Genomic DNA, 27,886 nt, shown 5'->3' on the forward strand with positions numbered 1-27,886 from the left:
TTGTTTAAAAGTATTTTCTTGCATACACACAGCTTACCTTCAGTTACACGGTGAAGACACTTATGCTGTAGTGACAACTGCTGCCAAAGCAACTTTTTAAAAAGCAGCACAGTCAATTGAATCTCCAGTGGGCAATCAGGAGCCCTGCTAGGCACATGGCCTCAATCACTTTCTAAAAATGCTTGATGGGCACCAGGAAAGGTGTTGACGGGCACAATGGCACCCAGGGGCACCACACTGAGAATCCCTGAGCTAGATACACCCTTTAAAAAAAAAAAAAAATATGGAAGCTGGGAATTCACAGAAGCTGTTACACTTATTCTTGAAATGGTATATTGAGATAACAATTTGAAATTGACAATTTTTAATTGAAAGAGCCCCAATGGCTCAGAGTAGGGGGGGATGATCCTTGCTGGGGGACTGAGGCAGGGTAACCTGTCACGTGGAAGCCCCATTACCTCTGCGGTGTATCAGCCCTCTTGACAGCAATGGGGAAACGACCCAATGAACTAAACCAGAATTTTTAACTCTTTATTCTCAAAGCCAGTTTTGGCTGGCAAAAAACAAAACAAAACAAATTAAAAAAACCTGAAACTGCATATATTTTTATAGTATTTTATGTATTGCCTCTGTATATAGGTCCATGAAATACATTCCAAGCGTTTGGTGTAAAAATAGTTTTTTATACTTTCACTTAGCAGACTTTTTTAGAACTTCATGCTAGAGAAATAAGGCAAAAATCCTAAAGTGACCTTTCAGAAACAAGAATCCTACTTTGTCATAAAACATAGTTCTTTACTCCAACTTCTATAAATTCAGAGATGTCGGCTTATTCACAGTAGATATATTTGGGTAAGGCTGAAGTCCCATCTGCTTGTTGTCTTTCAGTTTTTGCACTATAATTTTAGCAACTTCCTCTCCTTGGCTATCTGTATTATCAAGCAGTTGCCTGACTCTTGATGTCCTTGTAGGTTTGGTGCTGATAAGTTCATAATCCTCTTTCAGTATTAAATCCCTTGATAAGAGAGCATCCAGACACTGGTTAAGACAAGCTTCAGTCATCTGGTCGACAATTTCCTCTCTTTTACTTTGGATCCACTGATGAGTAATTCCATGGCGCACAGTCCTCAATATAAGATCTAACAAAAGAATTGACACATATGGTGGTCTGGAACTGTACAAATAACTCTAAAAGATGCTAAACTACTTGAACAAAACTGTCATAATTTTAAATACCACAGTTATGGGTTGGATCCAGTGGATCTGTTCTGCTAACAACAATGCTTTCTTATGGTGCAATGTATTTTCCATTGCTCCTTGTAACACTGGAAGGCTTTTTGCGCTGGAGGAAAATGCTGTAGAACAAACAGATCCATGTGATTCAACTCTCTATTCTTAAAGTGAAACAATCTGCTTTTTAGATTCAAGTAAGCTCCACAACAGGTCCTTATTTTTTTAACTCTTAAGTTTATTTTATAATAACAACAAAATAAAAATACATCAGTAGGTTAAACATCGTACAGTCGAGATATGTTTCAATACTCGGTCCCAATATATGTACCAATGTTATACATCAGTACTTTTTACAGAAATCGTACCATTTGTTGTATTCACTTAGCAGAACTTAATAAATGCAAATTATACGATAGTTTCGTGGGCATCATTTACTTTGTGATGCCCCCTATCCCACAAATTCTAGAAAAGGCAGCCATCTATTTTAAAAGTTTGTAGAGTAAGATAAGTTATTTATTACTTTGAGTTGTGAATATATCTAAAATTAAAAGGTTCCACACAACAGGTCCTTATTTACAGATCTTTCTGTGTCAATTAACAGCACTTCCTTCAAAGCTAGTTTGCCATTGTTTATCAGCCAGATTTTCAAACAAAAAGCTTGACAGACCACTAACTTTGCCAAGATAGACAGACTGCTGCGGTGCACATTTGTACCTATGTAAAGGCCAAACTACACATAGGGTTGGGAGTTCCATGACAGGTGCTGATGATCTAAACCTAACACTAAAATACACCCATGACAGGCGTTGGTATGTATTGGAGCTACAGTGCTGGGCAAGGGAATGCAGAGGAAGGCAATGGAAACCACCTCTGCTTCTCACTTGCCTTGAAAATCCTACTAGGAGTCGCTACAAATCAGCTGCAACTTGACGGCACTTTACACACACACACATTTCCTACCAATAAATGCCCAAATTGATCATAATTAATGGTATGTAAAAATTGCACCACTTTACCTGAATTAACTGATACCTGCAGCAATTGCAATGAGGAATTTGAAGAATTAGAACTGGCTGATGAGGAGGAACTTAGTTGAGATGCATAAGAATGAGTACTCTGGGAAAGCGAGTTATTTTTCTTCGTTGTATCCGGTGAGCTCAGCCCACCAGAAGGATCACGACTACCTGCATGAAGAAGACAAAACGTGTTTTTTTTATTTTGTGTTCAAGTAATAAAACAAAAACAACAAAACCCCCAAACATCATTTTGCACAAACTGGCTATGAAGCAAAGAGGTATTGCTGACTTTCCAAAAAAGGCTTGGATACCTCCAGTAGAACTGCTGACATTTTTGACCACCTCTCCAGCTACTTAGGCGACAAGGTTCTGATTGAGAACAGTAAGCCTAGAGCCCACTTTGGCTCACTGAACTAGCATCACGTTGCTTTGGATCTTGGCCGCAATATGTCCTACATCTCTGCTTTCTCACTATAAAATGTGCATAATTCACCAAGTAGTAATTCCTCAAAGCATACTCTCTCTTTTCTGTTAGGAGAATATTTGCCAGGTAGGATTAAGGTCATTAGTTGTCTTTTTGTGATGAAATTTAGAGTTAGCCCTTCATGTGCCTCAAGAGTCAAAGGCCTCAGAGCTTTGAGGAAAACCCAACTACTTTTGGTATATAATACAACTTGGGCTCTGAGGTATACTACAACAAAACAACAACTCCAGCAGACAGCCTCCAAAACCACCTGCTCAGGGTCTTCTTCCCCAGTCTCCATCAGGAAACTGGTGGCCCCTGCTCTCTTAACATTAACTCTTCATGAACCACATAATACTTTTGTCCATTCTTTATGCCAACTTCTAATGAGGCAATATTTGGAGATGGAGAACAAGACAGTGAAAGGAAACAAACACCCTTGGCAGGACAGTTTTGTTTTTTTTAAGGCATGGTGTCGCAATAACCCACACAAGGCAAATGTCAATCAAGCAAAGATGAAGAACTTTCTTGATGGCCCAGTGAAAAGAGTTTGTTTCATAAGGCATTTTATAAATCACCACTACTACTTAGGGCTGCCAGCCAAGGGAACAGGAGGATTGGGGGGGGGGGCAGAGACATATGGGAACAACATTACTCAATGCCACCATGTCACTTCTATACTTTGGGCTGGAAATGATATTGTGGCATCACATGGTGCTGCCCCCCCCCAAGCACTAGCAGGAGGATGGGGAGCACTGGCAGGGATTCCTTTGCCAGAAGTGGTCAATTGGCAACCCTATTACTACTACAGGTTGAGTATCTCTTATCCGGACAGCCGATATTCGGATTGATCTGAAAACTGGACCTTTTGAGCCGGCATACAGGCATTACTCACAGGCAGTTCCATTGATGGTTCAAGGTACACAAAATTATTTTAAATATTATTTAAAACTGCATTCAGACTATGTGTATAAAGTATATATTAAACAAATGAATTTCGTGTTTAGACTTGGGTCCCATCCCCAAGATATCTCATTATGTATATGCAAAAATTTCAAAATATTCCAAAATATGTAAAGATCCAAAATACGGACTGCTGGTCCGAAGCAGTCCAGATAAGGGATACTCAACCTGTACTATTATTACTAGCTTTTCTCTCTAATGGTGACCCAAACTGGCTTATAACATTTTTTCCTCCTGTACCTTATTCTTATCACAAACTTGTAAGGTAATTTAGGCTGAGTTGAGGGGGCCCAAGATCTCACAATAAGTTTCCATGGCAGAGCAGGTATTCAAACCTGGTTCTCCCAGGTTTCAGTAGCTGATTCTCCCAGAATCAATAATTCACTGAGCAGAAAGGGTAAGAAAAGCAACTTGACTCTGCCTAGGAAAACATCTTTCTCATTTGAGGAAATCAGAAAGGGGATTTCTGCCCTGGTTCAGAGCTTCTGCTCTCCAGTTCATGGACTGCATAATGACTAACACAGACAGCCTTGCATTGCACAAGCATCAGACTGCATAGGAAAGCCCCTTTATAAGCATTGCTTAAGGGTCATTCATTCAAGAACGACAGAGCCTGAAAAGAGTCAAACAGCCATGGTGCCGCTCCCTTGTTCTTTGCTGTCTGTTTTTGCCTCAAGGTGAACAGTAACAAGAGGTCCTTGCATTGCTATCCAGACCAAGAATCAGCAGTAATACAGTAGGGGCTTTTAATGCATGAATAAAAGCTGAAAGCAAAGACGTCCGCGTAGAAATGCTCTGCAGGCTTCATGTTGCTTGCTTGAGCAGTATGAAACAAGGGAAACACACACACACAGAAATTAATATTATAGTAAGACCACCCCTTTTCCCAAGCTAAATATTAAGAAAGGAATTGGTTTGTAAAATGCATTTGGCCTGGGATAGTGTTCAGCAAAACTTCAAAGTGGTATGTAGGAATTGGGAAGGAAAGGCATACTGAAGACTAAGTTGCTGTTGTTGGCCCAGGGAATCCTGGGAGAGAGAATGGCCAGGGAATCCTGGCCTGCATCCCAGCATCCTTTGCATCACTGGGAAAGAGTTCAGGGTACACCTCTTGAACAGCTCACTATTTTAATGGTATTTCTAAAAAAAATATGGCCTCAAGCTGGCAGTCAAGTTCTCAATGTTTTTGGCTGTGTGTGTGTGTGTGTGTGTGTTAAGAACCAAAAAGGGGGGAAATGCCTTGTTAGATACAGTATACTGAAACCTGAAACTTCTAACTCAGAGGTGAACAAGCAGGACAAGCCTGTTGTACCATACCCTCAGGACCCCTACAGTTTTCCTCTTGTTTATCCAGTTTGTAACCTTCTGTGCCATTGCTTCCTCTGCACTCACCCCATGCAGAATAATGAGTTAGTGCTCCTTCGTGTAACACTTCATGAATTTGACACAATGCACATATTTACTATTAACATGTATTTAGCACAAGTATGATAAGCTGTAGCAGACAGATTGTAAGAAAACACCTTGACTTGTGGGCTGGACAATATGGGAGGAGGCGGTCCTTCAAGTACATTGGAGCCCTATTCTTTAGTGCCTTAGAGGTATGAAGAGCATTTCAAGCTGTACCCTGAAACAGATGGACAGCCAGTGTAGTATAGTGATTCAAGTTTCAGAAACTGAGAGACCTACTCTGAAACCCCCAATGCTGCTATGAAGCTCGCTGGGTAACCTTGGGCCGCTCACTGTCTCTCCCAGCCTAACTCACAGCACAAGGAAAGGTATGAAAATAAAATGGAGGAAAGGAGAACTGTGTATGTTGACCTGAGATTCTTGTGGAAGGGCAGGGTAAACGGACAGACAACCATTCAGTACTTAGCACATTACTGGCACTCTAAAGAGAGCTGTGCAACCTTATTTTCAACTAACTGATCAACAGCAACCAAAGTTATATCATGGCAAAAGTGTATTACCTTCTGAGAGAATATTGTACTGTGATGTAGGGCGAAGTTCTGACATTTCTGGAGGAAAGCTTAGTAGAGGACGCCCATCATTTTGGGATAGAGAATCACATGCTTCCTGAAACAAATGTAATCATAGACACACTTAATAATGCCTAATCTAATATCTCTCCCATAGGGGGAGTGTCCAGTGCATCTCTGCATTAGGGATGTACACTTGGATAGTCCCAGTCTGAATATATATCCGAAAAACACATCGGTATTTTTCAGATCTATTTTGGTGTCTGGATAGTATTTAGGATTTTTGGGGATACTGGAAAATGGGTTCTGAAAATTTTGGAAATTACTGGGAATATCTGGGGACAGCATTTTAAAGCTCCTAAGACTGTTTTTCTTCCATTTTACAGTGTGTTTCTGTCAGCGTCTTCTTGCCACATCTTGGTATTGTCTTGCCAGATCATTGGCTAGGATTCTCTGATGTGATATTGGTTCTGTTGGTCTTGCAACAGTGTTACTGGATTAAATTGGTTTGCCTTGAATTCTCTGGTTTGACATTGGTTCTGTTGGGCTTGTTGGATCTGTTTGCATTGAGAGGCTTTTGGCCACAGGTTGTTTGCTCTTGTGTGTTTGGCTAGCCCCTGGAAACAATGGAGACAAATACGATGACCCTTGTTCACGGGCCTGCAGAATTTGACTTCTTGATCCAATCCACTTGAAACTTGGGGGTTCTTTAGTGGACAGGCACAACTAGGTACCCTGTAATTCTGGTGTCATTTGCTTGAAAAACACCCACTCCAGCTCCCCAGAAAGGTTCCTCATAGGAAATTATGGACCTGAATAATTTCAGAATTCCCCCCCCCCAAAAAAAAAAAACCAAATCTGAATACCAGATCAGTACTGGGGACCCAAACAACCTGGAATACCAGTATTTATGCCCTACCTGACATCTGAATCTAGCAAATACCAATTTTTTTCAAGTGCACAATTGTATTATGCACTGCACATTTCTGTTTCTGAATGTCGAAAAACTATCCGTTGCCTATCAACAGGCCTGTTTTTCAGCTCTCAGAAGGATTCATGGTACCTGGGGTTGGTGTCTTTACTTCCTTTTTCTGTTTGTAAAACAAATGCCGTTCCCTGGTTCAAGTCATCCTACATATGCACTGAATGGATCCTAAAAAGATCCATCCTTTCCTCACTGCTAGATTGTGTGTCTGACAAGGCCATTTTTAAGTGCTCTTGAGTACATCTCAGCACAATGAGAAGTGGAGAGACAATGCACATTAAGGACTTCAGAGGATTCCAAAAGCTAAACAAAGGCTAAGTTGTGATGGTGGTTTCAGTGATAAAAAATGAAAAGGTTGCTTTACCTGTTGTGAACTAGCATTTACTGGGATGTTAAGAGATATCGACTCGTCATTGGACGTGTTGCTCAGTAAGTGAACGCACCGCCACTCATATTGTGCCTGAAAGAAACATTAGCATGCTTGCATCAACCACCCTGACATTATGAAGACACACGCTCCACGTATATAATTTCAAGCTTCAATTATATGGTAATCATATTTCTTGTAAGGGACAGATAATACCCACATTCATGTGTCTTCTCATTAAGTTATAATTAAAGCTTACTTACTTTGGCCCTCTTTAACTGTAGCACTGCTTGAAGCATAGGTATCTCATCAAACGTTCTCAGCACCGGTTCAAGCTCTATTAAGCATTCTAAAGAAGAAGAAAAAAGACAGTTGGTTCAATAGGAGCAGATCTGTAACAGTAATTACTTGAACTCTCAAAATGCATTAACAACAAAGACTTAAGAACAAGCTCCATAAATACTACTGTGAAGACTCCAACAGTGCTATCCTAAACCATTCCAAGCACTCTTCTAAGCACATTGACTTCAATGGACTTAGTAGGATGTAACTCTGTTTACAATTGCATTGCAAGAACCCCCAACACCAACACATGCAGACGTGCTCTCCCGACTCTAAGCAGACATACATTTACTAATTTAAAACTTCCGTATCCCACAAATCCCCAGCCAAATTTGAGGCTTATGAATCTTGATAAAACAATGCACAAAATTATCTATAACACGATTATCATAAAAACACAAAGGGGTTTTAAATACACATGTAGAACAGCAGCAAAAATATAATAAAATCAACAGAAATAATAAAGAAAAAATATTAATATTTACTTACAGTGGGACACAGTCGAGCTATGCTCTTAAAAGTAAATGAAGTAATCAGTACGGATAAAAGCCAATTTTCTAAAATTAATACTGAATGTTTACAAAATTTATAAATCAACAAAATGCCTGGGGAAATAGGTTTATCTTCATATGGTGCTACAAATTTAAAAGACTGTCAGCTGGATGGATGTGGAGACAATCACCAAGTTTATTACTGGTTAATTTTTCTTTCTAAAAAAACTTGTAGAAAAAGTTTGTGACTATGATCAACTTGTGGTGTTTTCAGGTCCACCAGTTTGGACAACTCAGTATTAAGGCACAAAGACAACTTGAAGTTTCTGTTCCCTATTTATTCCCAGGCTCCTCTATTAAGAGGTGTACTCATCTATATATCTAATTCTCAACATGGCCGTATCTATGGATACTTAAATCGTGAGACTTTAGTCATGAACAGACAAAGCAAATCTTTCTATAAACCTGAAAAAGCCCCAGCTTTGAAGAAATATCCAAAATCTTAAAAAATGCATTGGGCATTAACCCCCTCATATAGGATTGCCAACTCCCACACTAGGAAATACCTGGACATTTGGGAGCAGAGCCTGGGGAGGGACCTCAGTGGGGTATAATTCCATAGAGTTCACCTTCCAAAACAGCCATTTTCTCCAGGGGAACTGATCTCTATCACCTGGAGATCAGTTGTAATTCTGGAAGATCTCCAGCCCCCACCTGGAGGTTGGCAACCCTACCCCCAAATAACAGAAGCAGCCCATGTAGCTTTAAGAAATGAATGCTCTCAGTGGTCATTGCTAGCAACCACATGATGCTGCCAGCCTTCAAGTCTTGGTTTCTGTAAGTTAAAGGCAGGGGGAAAGAACAGGGCCTTTTCCAGGACTGTTTTGGCCTTTGAGGGATGGCTCACCCAGGCCTGGCTCAGCAGTTACCATCAGGCAACTTGCTACTACCTGACTTGCATGTGTCACCCAAGCCTGGCTATGGTCAACTGTTCATCAGCAGCCATCCCATGAAAGCCACTCTAACCACACAGTGGTTAGCATTTCAGACTAGGATCTGGGAGATCCAGGTTCAAATCACCACTCTGCCATGGAAGCTCACTGGGTGACCTTAGGCCAGTCATGTATTTTCAGCCTAATGTACATCACTGGGTTGTTGTGAGGATAGAATGGAGAGGAGAATAAAAATGGAGGAGAATAATGTAACCTGTTTTAGAGTCCCCACTATGGAGAAAGACAGGGTATAAATGAAGTACATAATAAATATAGTTGAATATGGGGGGGGGGAGAAAAAAACGTAGGCGGGCTGATGGGTGGGAAGGACAGAAAGTAGGGAAAAGTGAGAATATGGGGTTTGCCAGGAGGGAAATAGGAAATAGTGCAGGGAGGGGATCCAGGGGAAGTGTCTCCCCCAAATCCTTGTAGGTTCCCCAACATGCAACCAAACCCAGCGGCCAGAGCAGCCAGCACGACACCACTGGGTCATAATTCCCTTGGGTAGAGGCTGCCAGGGGAAATAAGGAGGGAAAGCTGAAGGCAGAGAAAAGTAGGTTGGCTTGGGGGGTGGGAAGAGAGAAGGAGCAGGAAAAGGGGAGAGGTTATGGGGACTTTCAGCGAAAGGAAGGAAGAAACCGTGGGGGGGGGAAATGAGATGCCCCCTATAAGTTCTTGCAGGCCCCCCACTGTAGTCTCCTGTTGTGTATTCAGATCTTGCAGTACTTAACTTTGCTTCGTACCCTGAGTTTCAGCTCCCTTGCTGTGCTCAGTCTCCTTCCTCCCCCTGCACGGCTGCTTTCAGATGCTTTTCCCTTTCTCATTTTAACACCTTTTCATTGGGATTTTACTGGGGTTTGCTTCACTAGGCTCTGCTAGCTCCCTCTGGAACTCCAACCCTCACAATTTGTGTTAGCGTACAGACTATCAAGCTGCTTACATTGTCAGGATCTCCTCGAACAAGTGTAATACAGATAGACTAGGTGTATGGCAAATAGCATCTGATTATACTTTCAAAATTGACCTTTAGGCTGAACGAGCTATAAAGCACCCTGCTAATGCACAGCTTCTTCTAATTTCTTTCAGCTGCATGTAGGGTAATAGAAATGCTTCCTTGAAAGTAACAGAAAGTACAGAACAACAGGCCACAGAAGAAGCTTGCCAACTTCCCAACCCGCTACATAAAAGTGAAACTGACTTGAAAAAGAAGGCCTTTCATCTGGATTTTGTGCCCAGCCACTTTCCATTAATGACTTCATCAGTCCTCGATGAGGAATGTCAAGGGGTAGATATCCTTCGCTAGTGTCTGGACGGTTTCCTTGCATCACGGTATACATAATCTGCAAGGGGTTTATAACATCTGTCAAAATAGATATTACGCATTTATTAGAAATATATGCACTTATTTCTCCAGTAGCAAAATTCCATTTGAGCTTAAAAACAATATTTGGCACTTTGAATTACACTACACTGCTACCAAAATAACTGCAATTATTAATAAATAAATGGTTGCTAGGGGGAATCCAAACCCAGCATTTCCACCTCTGGTTTTCAAGGAATCATTTATATAAGAGCAACTTAAAATTTCAGAGGGGAAAGAAGAAAAGCACTGGTCATCGAAAAAAGGTACAATGTATATTTTTTTCAATGGGGTGATTTTTTTTAAAAACATATTGGTTTCTTAAACAATTGTTGCCTGTTAACATAACTGTTGCTCTATGATAAAATAAAGAGAAGAATCTGACCTTCAAATGGCTGTTTTCTTGTCATCACTTCCCACATAATAATGGCAAAACTGTTCAAAGAAAAAATACATATTAGTGTTGATCCACTCCATGTTTTTCTGCTAGAACAAAAGAATCTCTACAAAAATACAGACAGTGGCTTTTATATCCTACTATCATTTCCCATCAACAGAAGTGCCCCTCTGTGGAGAGGGGGAGCATTTTTGTTGATTTCCCCTTTGCACTGCAAACGCCCACTTTTGCTCCCATCCTGGGGAGCCCTCTTTGGGGGCCTATCAAATTGGAGTCCCTGGCCCAATCTTCACCAAACTTGGGGGTTCTTCTAAGGAAAGTCGCCAGCAGCTATGCTGCAAATTTGGTGCCTAGAGCTTAAAAAAACAGCCCCCCCAGGAGCCCTGGAAAACTTTCCCATAGGCTATAATAGAGCCGAAGAGGGGGTTAAACTTTAAAGTCCTGTGGAACCTGGGGCGAACATGCTGAAGAGGTTTTTTTCCAGTTGACAAGGTTTTCTACTCTGAATTGTTTCATCTTTTTTGGGATTGGGATTGCTGGCTGCAGTTTAACATGCCATATTGGTGGGGGGGGGCTCAGTTTTCCCAAATGCCTCTACACTAGGCATTCTGTTCCTGACATCTCTACACCTCTCTTCCTTACATCTACCCTCTCACTACAGACTGTCTAAATCTCAGGTTACTGTAATGTCTGAATGAGGACCCAGCATTCTGATATTCTGTATTTGCCAGCAGAGAAAGATTATTTTTTTGAATTGCAACAATATGTTATTTCTTTAATTCAAGAGTAGTAGTGCTAGTAGCGGCAGTACCTGTATGCATCATGCTTTACACTGGAACGTGTTTTTTGATTAGGATTATAATCTTCGGGAGGCATGTACATAATAGTCCCTCCCTCAAACATAGTTTTTTCTCCACGTGACTGTGAAATGGACACTGTGCGCCATTTTGACAAACCAAAATCTGCAATCTGGAAGGAACAAAACCCCAGGTCAGTAGAAGAATACAGAAAATCCCAGCTTTATTCAGATACAGTGGCACGGTCCAGGCAGAAGGATAAAATTGTTGTTTGGGGGCTACCTGAATGAGCTTGGGGTGTCCTTGGGCTCTGCTTCCAGTAAGCATGGCTCAGCAATGAAATATCTGCCGCCAAAATCCCTGATCCTGACCTCCGCATCATAAACTGTGGTGTGTCCGACCCCCCTTCCCCCTGCAGCCAAGATTCTAAGCCTTAGAAGGAAATCTGCAAATAGTAGATTGTGGCTATGCTGAAGGGGAAACCCAAGGATTGCTTCTAGGGTTGCCAACCTCTAGGTGGGACCTGGAGACCTCTTATAACTGATCTCCAGACCGCAAAAATCAGTTTTCCTGGATCAAATGGTTGCTTTGGAGAGTGGACTCCATGGCATTATACCATGATGAGGTCCCTCCCCACCCTAAACCCTGCCCCCCCAGCTCAACCTCCCCCCAAATCTCCAGGAATTACCCAACACAGAGTTTGCAAACCTAATTGCTTCTGCCTGTCCCTGGAATAGCCAAACCTGATCACAAATTCAAAATAAGGCATTGAGAAATATAAGGAGGACATAGTGTTAGATGTTTGTCAAGTGCCATCAGGACCCAGCCGACTTATGGCAACACAGCAGGGTTTTCAAGGCAAGAGAGTAAATGAGGTGGTTTGCCATTGCCTTCCTCTGAAAAACAACCTTGATTTTCCTTGGTGGTCTCCCATTCAAGTACTAACCAGGGCCAACCCTATTTAGCTTCTGATATCTGATGAGATCAGGCTAGCCTGGGCCATCCAGGTCACGGTGGGCATAGTGTTACTGGACATGATTTTGCTCCCCATTCTACCTACATTGCCTGTACATTAAAAGGTTATATGTACAGGGAAATTGCCTAAACACCCAAATGAAAAACTGTAGTAATTTTAAAAGTTTTTTTTTAATTAAAGATAAAATCCAAACTAGAAAAACAGAAAAGTTTCCATAAAGTTTCAAAGAAGCCACCAAGTGGCTATAGTAGCTAAGTATTCTCAGGAAATATTTCTGTGGAAAAGTATAAGAGAAAATCTTAGAAGGCCTTTATGCATGAACTGTCACTAGTATAGTCATTCTAGAAATCTTACTCAGCAAGAGATACATGTAACGCATGCTTGCGTGACCATTGCAATTCTTACACAACTTCCCTTTTAAAAACAGTGCATTCTCTCTCCCCACCCAAGCAACATTATTTTCTTCATACCAGGTAAATCATAAGACATTTGACTGACCCCCACCCCTCCAAACAAAAAGTACAGTGAAATAAAAGTACTTTGTGGATTACTGCTTTGTAATTAATATTTAGCCAAATCAAATAACCTATAGAAATTATTAGTGATAAAATGAAAACCATTGCTGGTGCAATATTTTGCATATTTTGAAGCTGAGTCTTCATGCAAAGACACAAGCTGCTACCCAGTTCTCAGAGGCAGCTACGTGTATTCGCTACGATTACAGCATTCATGTTTTAGAAAAACAAATTTCTAATGTTTTAAAAATAGGCTTGGAAAATATTAGCACCTGTGGAGGGAGGGGGGGGCTTCACTGTACTTATAATGCTCAGATGATTCATTATCCCCCCCTTAGCACTGTGCCCTTCCAAATAGCTACAAGAAGCAGATTCCATGTTGTTGCACAATTTAAACTAGTTATCGCAGAGCAAATCCATGGGGTTGTATGCTTCAGCATAGTTACAGCCTATAAACGTCTCAGTAGCAAAATGGGACAGCAAAGTGCAGTTAAACATTATGCCATGACTAGGCAAAATGGCATCCTGTTTCCAAGTATCGAAGGATTGGCAGCAATAATAAACTGTTCCCTTTCAATTTCTGCAATTCTTATTTGTGAAAAAGAAACCCAAGGTAGTCTCAAGTTTGTGGACCAAGATGTAGTATAATTTTAAGCAATACTTTTTGCATGTAAAGCAACTTATAAGCGTTCCCCAAAGATGGCAGGGTAAGCTCACAAATACCTAAAATGACCCTACTTTTCCATTGTCACAACCTGGGTTGGAGAGACCCCTGATTGTGAAAACGGAAAAGTAGGGTCATTTTAGGTATTTGTGAGCTTACCCTGCCATCTTTGGGGAAAGCTTATAAGTTGCTTTACATGCAAAAAGTATTGCTTAAAATTATACTATGTCTTGGTCGACAAACTTGAGTCTACCTTGGGTTTCTTGTTCACAAATAATAATTGCAAAAATTGAAAGGAAACAGTTTATTATTGCGGCCAATCCTCTGAGCAAAAAGTAAGAAACTTTACTGGGAGAATGCAGAAATGCTTTCCAAAGAGACTCCATAACAACCTTAAGTATTCTACTACTGAGTTACTCTTATAGTCACAGCAATGTTTAACTAAACCTACCTTCTTTTAGTTTAAATACACTGCTTTTCATCCAACGTTCAGCACACTAGCTTCCCTCTTTGGGGACTCATTCTTCTATTCCCCCCCCCCCCAAAAGAAGGTTTTCTCCAGGCCAATTTAAACATGAGCATGGACAGAGTAAAATAATTCACTTGCAAAACTTGGCATTCAAGTAGGTTCTCGTTTAAACTGCACTGTTACCTGTGCAGAGCTGCTCAGCATGCTCAGTGAGCATACAAGAGGGTAATTAAGCACACCTAGCTTCCTCATAAAAGTTGCCACCCAATTTCAACTAGACCCTATGTGAATGCAAAGTCCCACAGATGAAGTAAAAAAAGAGCAAGAGTCCAGTAACACCTTTAAGACTAAAACATTTTCTGGCAGGGTATGAGCTTTTGTGAGCCACAGCTCACTTCTTCAGATCTATCCCACAGATGAGATCTTTTGCCTTAGTAGCACCAGGTAAATTCCCCGCCCCTCCAACAACCTTCACAGAAACTAACAGTGCAATCCTAAGCAGAATTACATTTTTCTAAGGCTGCTAACTTCAACAAACAGAAGGGTGCAACTCTGCTTAGGATTGTGCTGTCAAGCAATCTTTCCCAAAGTTGTGAAATCTGAAGGTGGAAAAAAATTCCACTATCAAACTAGTGGAATGATACAATTGCCTTTTCCCAACCCAGTGGCTCAGTGGTACAGCACAAGGGTTATGGTCTCAATTCCTGGCATCTCTAGTTAAAGGGTTTCAAGGAGCAGATGTGAGGAATGTTTACCCAAGAGCAGCTGTGAGCCAGAGCAGAAAATAGTGAATTAGATCGACTGGTGGCATAATGGTCTGATGGTATAAAGAGCTTCATATGTCCCATGACCCTGAGCTTCCTTCCTGAACAGCAGCGAGTCCCATATTTACAAACAGCATGTGGTTTATATTGTAGAATCTGTAATCCCGAGTAGTCTCATTTCCCTTACTGGGACGCTTCCTCTTTTCTGCAAACCAACAGCTCAGCTCCCATTTAGAGTAACAGAGAAACCAAAGAGAAAGACAGAGCATACCTTAACGTGAAACTCACTGTCGAGTAAAATGTTCTGTGTCTTCAAATCATGGTGCAAAAGGGGAGGACTCATGGTATGAAGATAGTTTACTCCCAACGCTATTTCATAGAGAATGCGAAACCTCAGGGACCAAGCAATATCAGGATATATATTTTTCTTTAAAAAAAACAACACAAAAAATGATTAAAAGACAGATATATTACTTGTTTAATGGCTAAGGAAATCTTTATTTAATATTTCTCCCCCACAGGAATCCAAAGTGGCTTACACCTCCTCCATTTTGTCCTCACAACAACCTTGTGAGGTAGGTTAGCTGAAAGAGTTTGACTGGCCCAACATCGCCCAGGTTTCCACGGCACAAGTGGGGATTCAAACTTGAATCTCCCACATACTAATCTGACCCTCTTAACAACTACACCACACTGGCTCTCACTACATAAGGCAATGAAATATGTACTATATGTATCCGTAAATACTAAATGATTGCCTCATTTTTAAGAAGTATTTCTGCGCTTTTGAAAAATAAACAGGGTTTGGTGAACCTCTAAAAGAGTGTTCCAAGCTGAAGAACAGCCACCTCTGAAGATGCATATAATTCAAGTGATAACTTGCCATTGTGTATCTGTTACTGCTTGCTAAATTGGTAGTCTGGAAATCATCCTCTCAAATGAGGAGGACTTCTGCATATTCTCAGGAATCCAGGGAAGCAGCAGAGCACTCTCAAGTAGTAACATGCACAGTGGTAAGTCATCACTTGCATAGTCCTCAGATGATAATTACCAACCACTAGGCATTCCCTATAAGGGATGAGCAGAGATGTCCAAGAGCAGACAGCACATCTGCTATTTGCCACGGATACCTCACTCAGGGAGTTCTGGAGTGAAATACAATTGTGGGGGAAGATAAAACTATGTCTCTAGATCAAATTGCAGGAAGAAAGTTGAAGAGGGCCAAGGTTCATGCTCTCAGAAGGGGAACAACTGACTGCTTTAATGCTGTCTTCCACACTACCAATAATTCAAGCCTAACATTAGAGCATGTTCGGGAAAACAATTTTTAAAAGAAGATAAAACAAAACAGATGGATTCGTGCAACATTTAAAATATTGCAGTAGCTAGGAACTGTTGATATTTGTGTATATTTTCATGTTAGCAGCTTTAACCTCCCAAACCACTGGTGCAGTATATACTCGGCTGTATTTAAAAATGAATTTGCTATCTGCTTTTAAAAATAGCACTGAGTTCCCTTCAATTTTCTTCACCCTCCTCATACAAAAAAGATTCATTTTAAAATAATAACATTACCTGGGGTGGGGGCAGGGAGAGAGGCCCTGACAAAATGTAGCCGTTACTCACCAAGAGGACTCTTTCCGCTCCGAGGGGAGAGAGGACCTGACAAAAGTATACCATAAATAATACTTACTCCATATAAAAGTTGGTTTAATGACCCATTTGGCATGTATTCTGTCACTATTCCCAGAAATTCAGGCTCATTGCAAATTCCCAGGATTGGGAGAATGTAGCTGAATCTTGCTTGGTGTAAAATTTCAGCTTCTTTTAAGAGGCTCTTTCGGTCACTACAAAAAAAAATTAAAAACTAATGTTTCTACATCAAGGCCTATTCATTGTAATAACAACCTTGCATAAGAGATCACCATTTTCTTATTACAGAATTCAGACTGGGAGACAGTGATTTGCCCAAGGCTATCCAAAGAGCCAAAGACTAAAAGATTCAAAGTGGGAATTTCCAACCCTAGCTGACAGTCCTAGTAGTGACTGCACCTTCTCATTAAGATGTTACAGAAAAGCAGACACATGACTGACTTACATGTCCAATGTGCATAGGAGGATTACAGTATCTGCTCTGTGGATACCCACCCATCTTTTTGGGGGGTAATGATTGAGTTCCCCTTTTCATCACTCAGCACAAACAGGAGATACATGAGTCACTCATGCTCCTGTTTTCCTAAGTCTCCATAAATGCTCAGAGCTCAATATTCAGTTCTGTGTTAGCTGTTCAGTAGATTACTCACCTAAATAATCAAGCAGGCTGTCATCTTGCCATAACTTCCAGAAATGTTGAGTGCCACTGTGAGCCAATGATTATAAACCATATTTCACACATAATGCTTAAATGGATTTGTGCTTAAATCTTTTTAAAAACTTTGTGTCACCTGTAGCCAACACAGAAATACTAATATTCACCTAATATACTACTAATAAATGACAACAACAACAATATCCATCAACACAAGCCCAGCTCAAACACACTTTTTGGGTCTACAAATGTTTTTATTTCTTCAGGTGAGTTAAGACTGACTTCGAAAGCTCACACGAATCTCACTGTTTTATCCTGCTCGCTTTGATTTCTTCTGCAATCTTTATTATTTTTAAAAGCTATTTTAAAACTGCTTGCTCCCCTATTATTCTCTCTGATCACTGAGGATATCTACCAAGGGACTGTTACAGGTGCTCCTGACAACTGAATGGAAGCAGGTGGTAAATCAGTGTAGGGTATTAAAAAATTGTTTTAAATTCCAAATAGCATTAACTGCAAAATTAACATTAAAGGTAACACTGTACTTTCCTAAGACTAAATTACATCTAGATAACATGAGCTCAACAAAAAATGTCACCAATGCTTTGGAAAGGCTATATGCTTTCTTCCTTTTAAAATACTGACACGTTCGATCAGTTTCACCATTTCTGTTAATGCCTATATCTTAAGAATTCAGTCTTTCGAAGATGGTAATATTGCCACCTTGATGCTATGAGAATTTCAGCTGCTGTAATCAAATTTCAAATTAATTCGATATGGGACAAGGCCTTTTCTAAGGTGGGGCCATGCTGGGGGACGTCCTTTCTTAAGAGATCTGCCTGCCACCATCCTTGTAATTTCAGGCAAAGACACATCTGTTTCATTTGGCCTGCTGTCTGTTGTCAATAATGGTATGGCACTCATGGCCTCAGAAGAGGGGTGGCAACTTTCCTGGCAGTATCCCCCTCCCACTGAAGACTTCCAATGCTGTTCATTAAGGTCTACTGACTCTTAGGAACAAAAATGGAGGAGAGGCTACGGAGTGCGGGAGAGGGAGGAAAACTGCACAGAGGTGGCTTGCCATTGCCTGCCTCTGCGTTACACCCTTGGCATTCCTTGGAGGTGTCCCATCCAAATATTTGCCAGGGTGGAGACAGAGAGTGTGTGACGTGCCCAAGGTCACCTAGAACGTTTCCACTACACAAGCATGAGGCAGGCAATGGCAAACCAACTCTGAACGTCTCTTGCCTTGAAAGCCCTACAGGGTGGCCTCAAGTCAGTTGTGACCTGACGGAAAAAAACACACACTCATACATAAGCTCTGCTCTACTTGCAGACCTCATAAGAACCCTTGCTTATACAGTTGCTGCATTGGTTTTGGACTGTTTTGTTAATTCTTGGCTTCGACACTGGATTTTTTTAAAAAATGAGCTTTTTATTGCTACTATGAATTGGTATGATCTATTTTTATCCTATTGTTATTTTGCGCTACGTTTACTGCAGCTATGTGCAATGTTCATCTGCTGTTTATTTAATATGCCTTTTATTTCCATTAAAAACACTTGAGTGACTATTTTATTGAGGGTTGTTGTTCATCACCTTCAACATCTTTTCAAATAAATCAGTGATTTCACACTGGCTTGAACGTTCTTTAATTAAAACAAACATGACATCCCATGTACTGTTATGATTACCAGTTTACCTCATGATGTTAGGATCAACAGTTTACCTCATAATAGACAGCCCACAAAATGTCTGACTTGCTTTCCTTCACCTGCCTGGCAACCATTGGCAAATACATCTCTGTAGGCTTTGGCTCTGTTTCCCATTTCTATCTGAAGAAACAAAACATCTCCGATGGTTAAACTCCCACTGATGCTGCCAGAGGGAACCATCAACATGGCATCACCTGAGTGGATTATCTACTTTGGTATTATGAGGTAGATAGAGCATTTGACAGCAGCCTAATCCTAATCATTCACATTATTCATGGAGCCACAGACTCTTAACAGGCAAACCTCCACTCACCACACCCAGCCTTCCTGCAAGAACTTCGCATCTCAAGATCTAAGATTTCAGCAAGTGCAACTGAACAGGTGTGGCTTGCTGCACTGTGTCTAAATATGACTGGAGAAGGAGGAGAGAGGTAGCATTATCTGCTCTTGCTCCTGGATAGCATGGTGGAGAGGGCAATGGTAGCATGGGTAGCAGTTAGGGGTGACAGCCTCACAAGGTAGAAGAAGAGTTGGTTTTTATATGCCGACTTTCTCTACCACTTAAGGGAGACGCAAACTGGCTTACAATCACCTTTCACCTTTCCTGAGAGAATGTGACTTGCCCAAGGTCACCCAGCTGGCTTCATGTGTAGGAGTGGGGAAACAAATCCAGTTCACCAGATTAGCCTCCGCCACTCAAGTGGAGGAGTGGGGAATCAAGCCCGGTTCTCCGGATCAGATTCCACCGCTCCAAACCACTGCTCTTAACCACTACACCACACTGGCTCTCAAGGTACCCCTTGTTGAGCTGCCACTGATCACTAGGTCCACAGAATGCTACATGGGGACCTTGCTGCCAGCCCATCTCCTCCGGATCAGCACTCGAGCAATGACAGAAGGCAATTAAGCAAGCAACAATACTAATGGCTGTTTCGTGCCAGTGGTTACACAAGGCTGGCTCACGTGATTTGAAGCAATGGTACACTCACACTAATGCTTGAAGGAACCCCGTTTTCTAATCCCATGAGCCACTGTGGGAGGCTTACATTGGGCCATAACCGTGGCCTCAAGATGCAAAGGAAAAGCAGGCTTTTGGAGTTGCAAGGCGGTACAACTACATTTTTTTTAACAAAAATAAATATTCATTTGCTACAAAAAGAAGATATAAATATAAGCGTATAAGGTACAAGGTGAGCTAAGCCCTAAAAAACCCTGTAAAACTAAGAATGTTCTCTCTCACATTTTGTGGCAATTTCCATTCTCTGCACAAACCTTGACCATAATTAGTCTAATCTGGAAGTATCTATTTTGTTGGTAAACCATTAATTTCACTAGTGTGTACGGTTTCTTTTACTTTCTTCTGTCATTCATAAATTGTTGAGCTCTTTTCCCCTCCTTCCAGTTCTTAGCAAAGACCAATCTGGCTGTAGTAATCATATGTTAAGCTACTGCTTGAGGATTTTTAGGCATGTCAAACACATTATTCAACAGTAAGATCTCTGGTTTATAGGGAATATCTCTCTCCAATATGACTGACATAATTTCCATCATTTGTTTCTAGTAATCTGCTGCCTGTTTAGAGGTCTACCACACATAGAAAAAAATCTGCCTTCTCTGCCTCATAAAACTACCACTTATTACACCCAGTTGCATAGATATTTGTAGCCTGAAAGGGGTTAGGTATCAATGACAGATCACTTTCATCCAATTTTTCATCGCAAAGGTGGTTTCCATATTTATTTAGTTAATCGCAGAGTTGGAAGGGACCACCAGGGTTAAGTAGTCCAACCCCTACCAATGCAAGAACTACAGTGTAGTTGTAGAAAAAAGGTGCTCTTCACATGTAGTTAACATTTTGTCACATTTTGACACAGGTCGTAACACAAAACCTTTCCACAAGAGGTGCAACTTCAGTATTGTTACCTCTGACTGACATTCCAACATTTCCTTCTCTACCAAACTACTGAAAGTATAGAAACTCTGCTTACCTTTCTATTGGTTCCCCTTACTCATAAGTGGTTTTACAACTCTACCCTAATTAGACTGCACTTCTCAAAACGAAGATTTTACTTCTACTACATATATGCAGAAACCTAATCAAATTTCTATGTGCATTAGTTGCACACTTACACACACTAATTTAAGTACAGCTCTGGCTACTGGTGACCAAGGCATATAGAGACTAAAGTTCTGGTCTAAGTGAAGTGGATATTAATACTAATAATTACTCAGAATTAAAGGGAAGTATATAATTCACCCTACGTGCACCAGGCTGCTCAAATTTCATTTCACCTTTGTGTTCACCACGTCTCTCACCATCTATACTAATCTCATTGGATATTAGAATCCTTATAGCTGGATGCAAGTTTCACCTACTGTACTGTGAGAATAATGCAAATAACTAGGCTTTATAATTGAGTTGTTCTACATTATTAAAACGGGAACCAAGAGAGTTACGTGAGGGTGTTGACACCCAGTTGTCTCACTGAGGCCAAGGAGAACCAATTCAGATAACACAGGAGGAAACTAACCAAATAACAGTACTTACATTAATACAATGGCTATACTAATACAGACTAACAAAATTTAATCCAACATAAGCTTTTGTGAGTCACAGCTCACTTCATCAGATGTATTGGAGTATATGTCCATTACATTCACAACAGAAAGAGGGATAAAAATAGTCCTCAGTTCACTGGGAGTGGATGAGGGCCATCCCTAAGTGTTGCTAGACAGCAAAGTTGAAGTAAGATAAAATCTAGTGTAAAATAAGCAGATACAAGTTCCTCTTATCACGCACTATATGCATATTACTCCTACTTTGCCTATTTAATAATGCTGAACTGAGTCACTAATTGTGAGTGATCTGATTACTTTTAATTAGATGTGGTTTTAAACCAACCTCTCTTTGCAGTATCTCACCACCTCCGCACCTTTCTGTTGTGAATATAAAAACACCAGCCTAATAGATACACACTTCACTGTGTTTGATGAAGTGAGCTCTGACTCATGAAATCTTATGCTGGAAAAGATATAGGGGTCACTGGACTCCTGTTTTATTTTGGTGCTACAAACTAAAACACCTACCCATCTGAAATTATCGATTCAGATAAGGATTTAATTCAGAATGTTAGTACATGTATCCTAAATTCCCCTAAAGAAAGGGAAGCACCTCTACACCCCATGCTCGTCACTGTAACATCTTTCTTGTGAATTGCCTGAACATAACTTAACTAAAGCGCTATAACGCAAACCTCTGAATGTAAAAAAAAAAAAAAGGAAAAGAACGAACCCGCAAAGAAAGGCGGGAAAACGATCACAGTGCTGTTTAAACTCGCCAAAGTGCTTTAGAGACAGCTCACAGACAGATTCAAATGAGCTGTATAAATACCCATCTTTGTATTGCTTTATTCCAAGCCGGGCCAACAACGTATGACATCCAGTTTAGAACAGCAATCTGAATAGGGCCTTAATGTCCTGCCCCCCAATTTTCACTCCACCATCTAAATCTAATACAGCTTTCCTAATGATATGTTCTGCATACAGATTGAAGAAATAGGGAGATAAAATACATCCCTGTCTAACACATTTGCCAATTGGAAACCATCCTGTTTCTCCATATTCTGTCTGAACCGTGGCCTCTTGTCCAGAGTACAGGTTGTGCATCAAAACAATCAAATGTTGTGGCACACCTATTTCCTTTAAAACCAGCCATAGCTTTTTGTGATCCACACAGTCAAAAGCTTTGCTGTAATCTTTGATTTAACCAAAGGTAATTGTCAAGTCCCAATGCTGGAGAAAGATCAGGCCAAAACTGTGTTTACAATTTTACCTTTTGGTCTTTGAAATGCCCTTACCACAATCCAAAGAGCGGTCAACAAACTGCTGCTGGGAATGAACCAGTTTGTGTTAGCATCCAATGATGATATGGATGTGTTTAGCAAACCTAGGAAGAATACCTAACACATACCGAAGAGGTGTTGCAATGCATTGATAAGGCTGTGCTAAAAATTAAACCAAAGAAATGCCATGTAGGAATAAAACAATTCAGACATTTGGGTCATATTGTAGGTAGGTAGTGGGATCATCCAAAACCCCAAACCCAAAGGTAGTGGGATCATCCAAAACCCCAAACCCTGAAAACCCAAAGGTAGAGGTAACTGTGACCTATACCTAAAAGCAAGTACCAGGTAAGATCATTCCTAGAAATGGAAGGCAATCATCAAAGGTTTGTAGAAGGCTGCAGTGGCATTGCTGCTTCTCTAACTGATCTGACCTAGAAAGCTATGCCCAAACAGGTTAACTGGATGGATAAATGCCAAGAAGCATCCTATTGCTTTAGAACTCTGACATCATTAGAGCCATTAATTGCCCTTAACTTTAAAAAAACTTTAACTGTAACTACAGATGCTTCTAATATTGGCTTTGGAGTGATTCTGAGTCAGGAGGGCCAGAGGGACAATTGTACCCAATAATGTTCCTAAGCAGGAAGCTAACTAATAGGGGACAAGGACTATCAGCCATAGAGAGGAAGGTTTTGGCGATAGTGTGGCTCTTAAAGGACATGAAAATGTGGTTTCAGATGCATTATCTACACCCTGCTAAATCCAGGTCTCAAACAAAGGGAAAATGCACAGAACTATACCAATTGAGCTGTGTTTATCTGTACAAACGAAAATGATTGTAATCGAATAACACCAAGGTTTTCACCCAGAGTACATGGTAAGTAATTGTAAAATAAACTTGTAATGCTTTTTTTGTTTACATTGCTCAGGTGGGGCCTGCACAGATCTCACCTAAGCGACATCCTAGAAAAGATGGGCTTGTGAGGGTCAGTTTCAAGTTCTGGCCTCCAGGAGCCAATCACTTTCAAATGGTAGACTGGAATTTTCAAATTAAAAAAGGAAGAGTTTGGCAGTTTAACTGCCTACGAACTGACAAGAGTTGAAGGTTGTTGGATTTTGGTGGGAGAAGGGTTAGGAAGTCTGATGCTTACGCAGCAAGTCCATTAGGGACTTACATCATTCTCCTCTCTTCCATTTTGTCCTCATAACAACCATGTGAGGACAAAAGGTCATCCTGGCCCAAGGTCATCCAGCGAGCTTCCATGCCAGAAATGGGGATTTGAAACTAAGAATCCCAGATCCTAGTCCGAAACTCTAACTACTACATTATACCACCTCAGGCCTTTGCTACCTTATTTGTCTACATGTGTGCATCAAGCCTTAGTCAAAATTATTTTTTTTGCTGGATTGTGTGACTTGAAATTCACCAGCTATTTCAATGGCTTGTTTTTTTTGTTTGAGTGGCCTGTTCTGCATCCCTCCGTGTGTGGCCTGTATGCATCCCTCCAACAAGAGACTACAGAACTTGGCTGGACTCATTAGCCTGTTTAGATAAAGGTAGGGCTTCTGGTGAGCAGGGCTAATAAGCCTTCAAGCTACAGCTATTGCCAGGACATTTTCAAAGGTTACTGAAGCAGAGGGCTGCAGAAAGCAGAGAGTAGCAGCCATGAGATCTCTTCTATGCCAACATTCCTTGTCGACTTGATTGCCAATGGCTGAGAAGTGTGGAATCCTCAACAGACTGCAGCTTAAAATGCAAGAAGCAAAACCAGTGCATATTGTGTGTCTCTCATTTTGCAGAGAAACACCAAATCAAAATGCAAACTACATATTAAAAATATGCAGTGTAACATCATTCTAAGCTCACCTGATGATAAGTAAGCCCCTTTCAATTCTGTCAGATTTAGTTCTAGGTAAGAACTTGTTTAGGATTGGAACCTGATCTTATGCATGTTGACTCAGAAGTCCTACTAACTTCCGTGTGACATACTCTGAAGCTGGCAAATGGCAAATTTTGGATTAAAGTCCATGTAAAAAGCAGGACTTGCTTCTGAGCAGATATGGATCAGCTCACACTGTTAGTTAAACAGTTTATTTAGACCTTTAATTTCTAAGCCTATGGAGGAGGGAGTATTTTTTTAAAGCACTAAATCTACTATATATCGAAAAGAGGCCTAAAATGAAAGCCCTGCAGATCTTTTCATCTTCCATACACTTCTGGGGTATCAACAGCACTCACAAGGATAACAACAAAATAAAAAGCAGCTTTTTTTAAAATTAGAGTCCAAGTGCACATTTTCAGTCAAAATTATGAAGCATTTTACTCAGGGAATGTTAAACACAGAAGAAACAGAATTGCTCTAATAGTAAGGTGAGATGTGGCACAAGCAGTCAGGGGCTATAATACAAAGCCTGATCGAATAATATCAATCAGACTTCATGGAAAACCCAACAGTCAGGTTCACGCCCCAACTATAGATGTTGATGAGGAAGAAATTGAAAACTTGTATGCAAATATTCAGTAAGAAATTGTTCACACACCTAAACAAGATGTGGTGATAATCATAGGTGACTGGAACACAAAAGTAGAAACAGCAGAATCAAATACTGATGGAAGATTTGGGCTAGGAGCACAAAATGAAGAAGGAGAGTTGACTCACAGAATGCTGTGAAGACAACAACTTGTTCATTGCAAACACATGCTTCAGGCCACCAAACAGATGACTGTATATGTGGACATCACCAAACAGTAAATATAGAAATCAAATAAATTACAAAATCGGAAGCAGAAGATGAAGCTCTATTCTTTCTGCCAAAACACGACCAAGAGCCGATTGTGGTACAGACCATGAATTGTTAATATCAAAAATTAGAATAAAGCTGAAGAAAAACACCAAAACATTCGTAGTGCGAAAATACAATCTAAGCAACATTCCCGATGAGTTTAAAGACCATGTCAAGAACAGATTTGCTTTACTAAGTTCAAGTGAACGTGAATCAGAGGAACTATGGGTTGAAACTAAAGATATTATCAAGGAAGAATGTGCAAATACTATTCCTGTAGCCAAAGAAATGAAAAGGTTCAAAGGATTACTGAGGAGACTCTTAAACTTGCTGAAGACAGACCAGAAGCAAAAGTAAAACAGAAGCAAAAGTCTAAATGCAGCGTTTCAGCGACTGTCACATAGAGACACAGAGAACTATTAAAATAACCAGTATAAAGAAACAGGCCCTGACCTGGATGGCCCAGGCTAGCCTGATCTCCTCAGATCTCAGAAGCTAAGCAGGGTCAGCCCTGCCCCTGGTTAGTATTTGGATGGGAGACCATCAAGGAATACCAGGGTTGCTGTGCAGAGGAAGGCACTGGCAAACTACCCATTAGGCTCTTGCCATGAAAACCCCAAAAAGGGGTCGCCATAAGTCGGCTGTGACTTGACGGGACTTTACACACACATACATAAAGAAATAGAAGGGAACAACAAAAAAGGAAGAACAAGATCCAAAAAAATCAAAGGGAAATCGAAAGTACTGCTAGGCATGCTGAAAGATCAACACGAAAATACATTGACAGAACAAAATAAAGAAAAGATGTGAACAAAACACTGAAGAACTATACAAAAGAGATGAAAGGATAACATATTCCTTCCAAGAAGAATCTTTTGAAGAAAAACTTATAATTTTAGAAAGTGAAGTGAAAGCTGCACTGAAAGCAATAGGGAGAAATAGGGAGAAACAAATCACCAGGAGTAGATGGGATATCGGTAGAGCTATTCCAAGCCAAGAAACGGAGTCCCATCAGAAGCTTAACAAGAATATGCCAACAAAAATGGAAAACAAAACAATGGCCCACAGACCTGAGCAAGGTTGTTAACGATAGGACATTTTGGAGGACATTAATTCATAGGGTCTGTCCGTTCTGCTGGGGCAGCACAGGGTCGCCATGAGTTGGAAGCGACACAATTTACTTGCTGAGATATGTTTATTCCTTGACATTTCCCTCTGTTTGGTTCCTACTATGGCTTTGTGTTATCATGTATGGATTAGAGGTGCCTTGGATTTTTAATTGATGCTAAACTTTTAAATTGGATACTGTGGTTGGTTTTAATTGTGTAACACTGTTGTAAGCTGCTCTGAGCCCGACCTGGTTGGGAAAGGACAGCATAAAAATCTAACAAATAAATAAAAATAAAATAATACAATGGTTACAACACTGGACTTGGGCCAGGAGCCAAATTCCTGCTCCGCCACAAAGTTTCTTGGGTGTCCTTGGGCCTAACTTCCTTCATAAGTTGTTGTAAAGGGCAAGAGAGAAGCTAAGCAGTAAAGAAACCAGTTTTTTTTGGGGGGGGGGATTTCATAGCTTCAGAAGGAAGGAAGAAGCAACTTCCTGAGCTTTCTCAATCAGTCCAAGGCCTAACAAAGACTACAGTCCACAACAGCCATGCAGATTAGCTTTGGATTCCACACATTAACAGATCACTTCAGGATACAATGGTTCCATATTAACATACCACACCCTCATTAGCACATTATCTTGATACTTACAGGACAATGATTAGCACATTACCTTTGTTACTTTTTGCAGGACAATGATTCAGCTCAAACCCAACCCCTTTCTGACTATATATTACTCTTCCTACACCCTTGACACTGAGAGACACTGTCCTTCAGTGTTCCTCCTCTGAAGATGCCTGCCACAGCTGCTGGCGAAACGTCAGGAAAGAAAATACCAAGACCACGGTCACACAGCCCGGATAACCTACAAGAACCAAAGTCCAAGGCCATTTATGCATGGGAGGTTTTGCCTTGGATCTGCCACTTTCTAGATGCACATTTCCCCATCCAAATTCTCAAAACTCAACAATCGGCCCCCATGCAGAGTTCTGAGAATTCGGATGGGGGGGGGGGAATGTGCACCTAGAGAGCGGCAAAGCCAAGGCAAAACCTCCCGTGCATAAATGGCCCAAGCTGATATCCTGGGGAAAGTTCACATTCACCCCAGAATTCACGTGTCCCGCCCCTTCAGCGGTTACCTCTCGAGGCGCGGCCCCTGCAGGCACTTGACAGCCACGGGGATCCTCCAGTCCGCGTGGCGCGCCGAAGACACGGTGCCGTAGGTGCCCCGGCTGATGAAGCGCAGGTCCGGCAGCTTGTTGGAGGAGATGGTGGGCAGCGTGCAGCTGATGGAGGAGGAAGGCGCATCCCCGCCGCCGCCGCCGTTCACCTTCACGCCGCCAGCAGCCAT

At 41.0% G+C, this 27,886-nt stretch overlaps 1 protein-coding gene across 1 annotated transcript; it reads right to left on the reverse strand.

Moving 5' to 3' along the window:
* Nucleotides 1-796: 796 nt before the first annotated feature.
* RIPK2 (receptor interacting serine/threonine kinase 2) lies at nt 797-27,886 on the reverse strand. Its single transcript, XM_056854390.1, has 11 exons — nt 27,675-27,886; nt 16,467-16,620; nt 15,045-15,200; nt 11,400-11,557; nt 10,577-10,626; nt 10,030-10,191; nt 7,270-7,355; nt 7,004-7,099; nt 5,646-5,751; nt 2,250-2,417; nt 797-1,139 (listed from the first exon to the last, which is right to left on the reverse strand). Exons 1-11 carry the CDS (start codon nt 27,884-27,886, stop codon nt 808-810), a joined length of 1,680 nt encoding a protein of 559 aa, XP_056710368.1. The 3' UTR covers nt 797-807.

The sequence above is a fragment of the Euleptes europaea genome, chromosome 8 (genome assembly GCF_029931775.1).
Source record: "Euleptes europaea isolate rEulEur1 chromosome 8, rEulEur1.hap1, whole genome shotgun sequence".
Classification (NCBI taxonomy): domain Eukaryota; kingdom Metazoa; phylum Chordata; class Lepidosauria; order Squamata; family Sphaerodactylidae; genus Euleptes; species Euleptes europaea.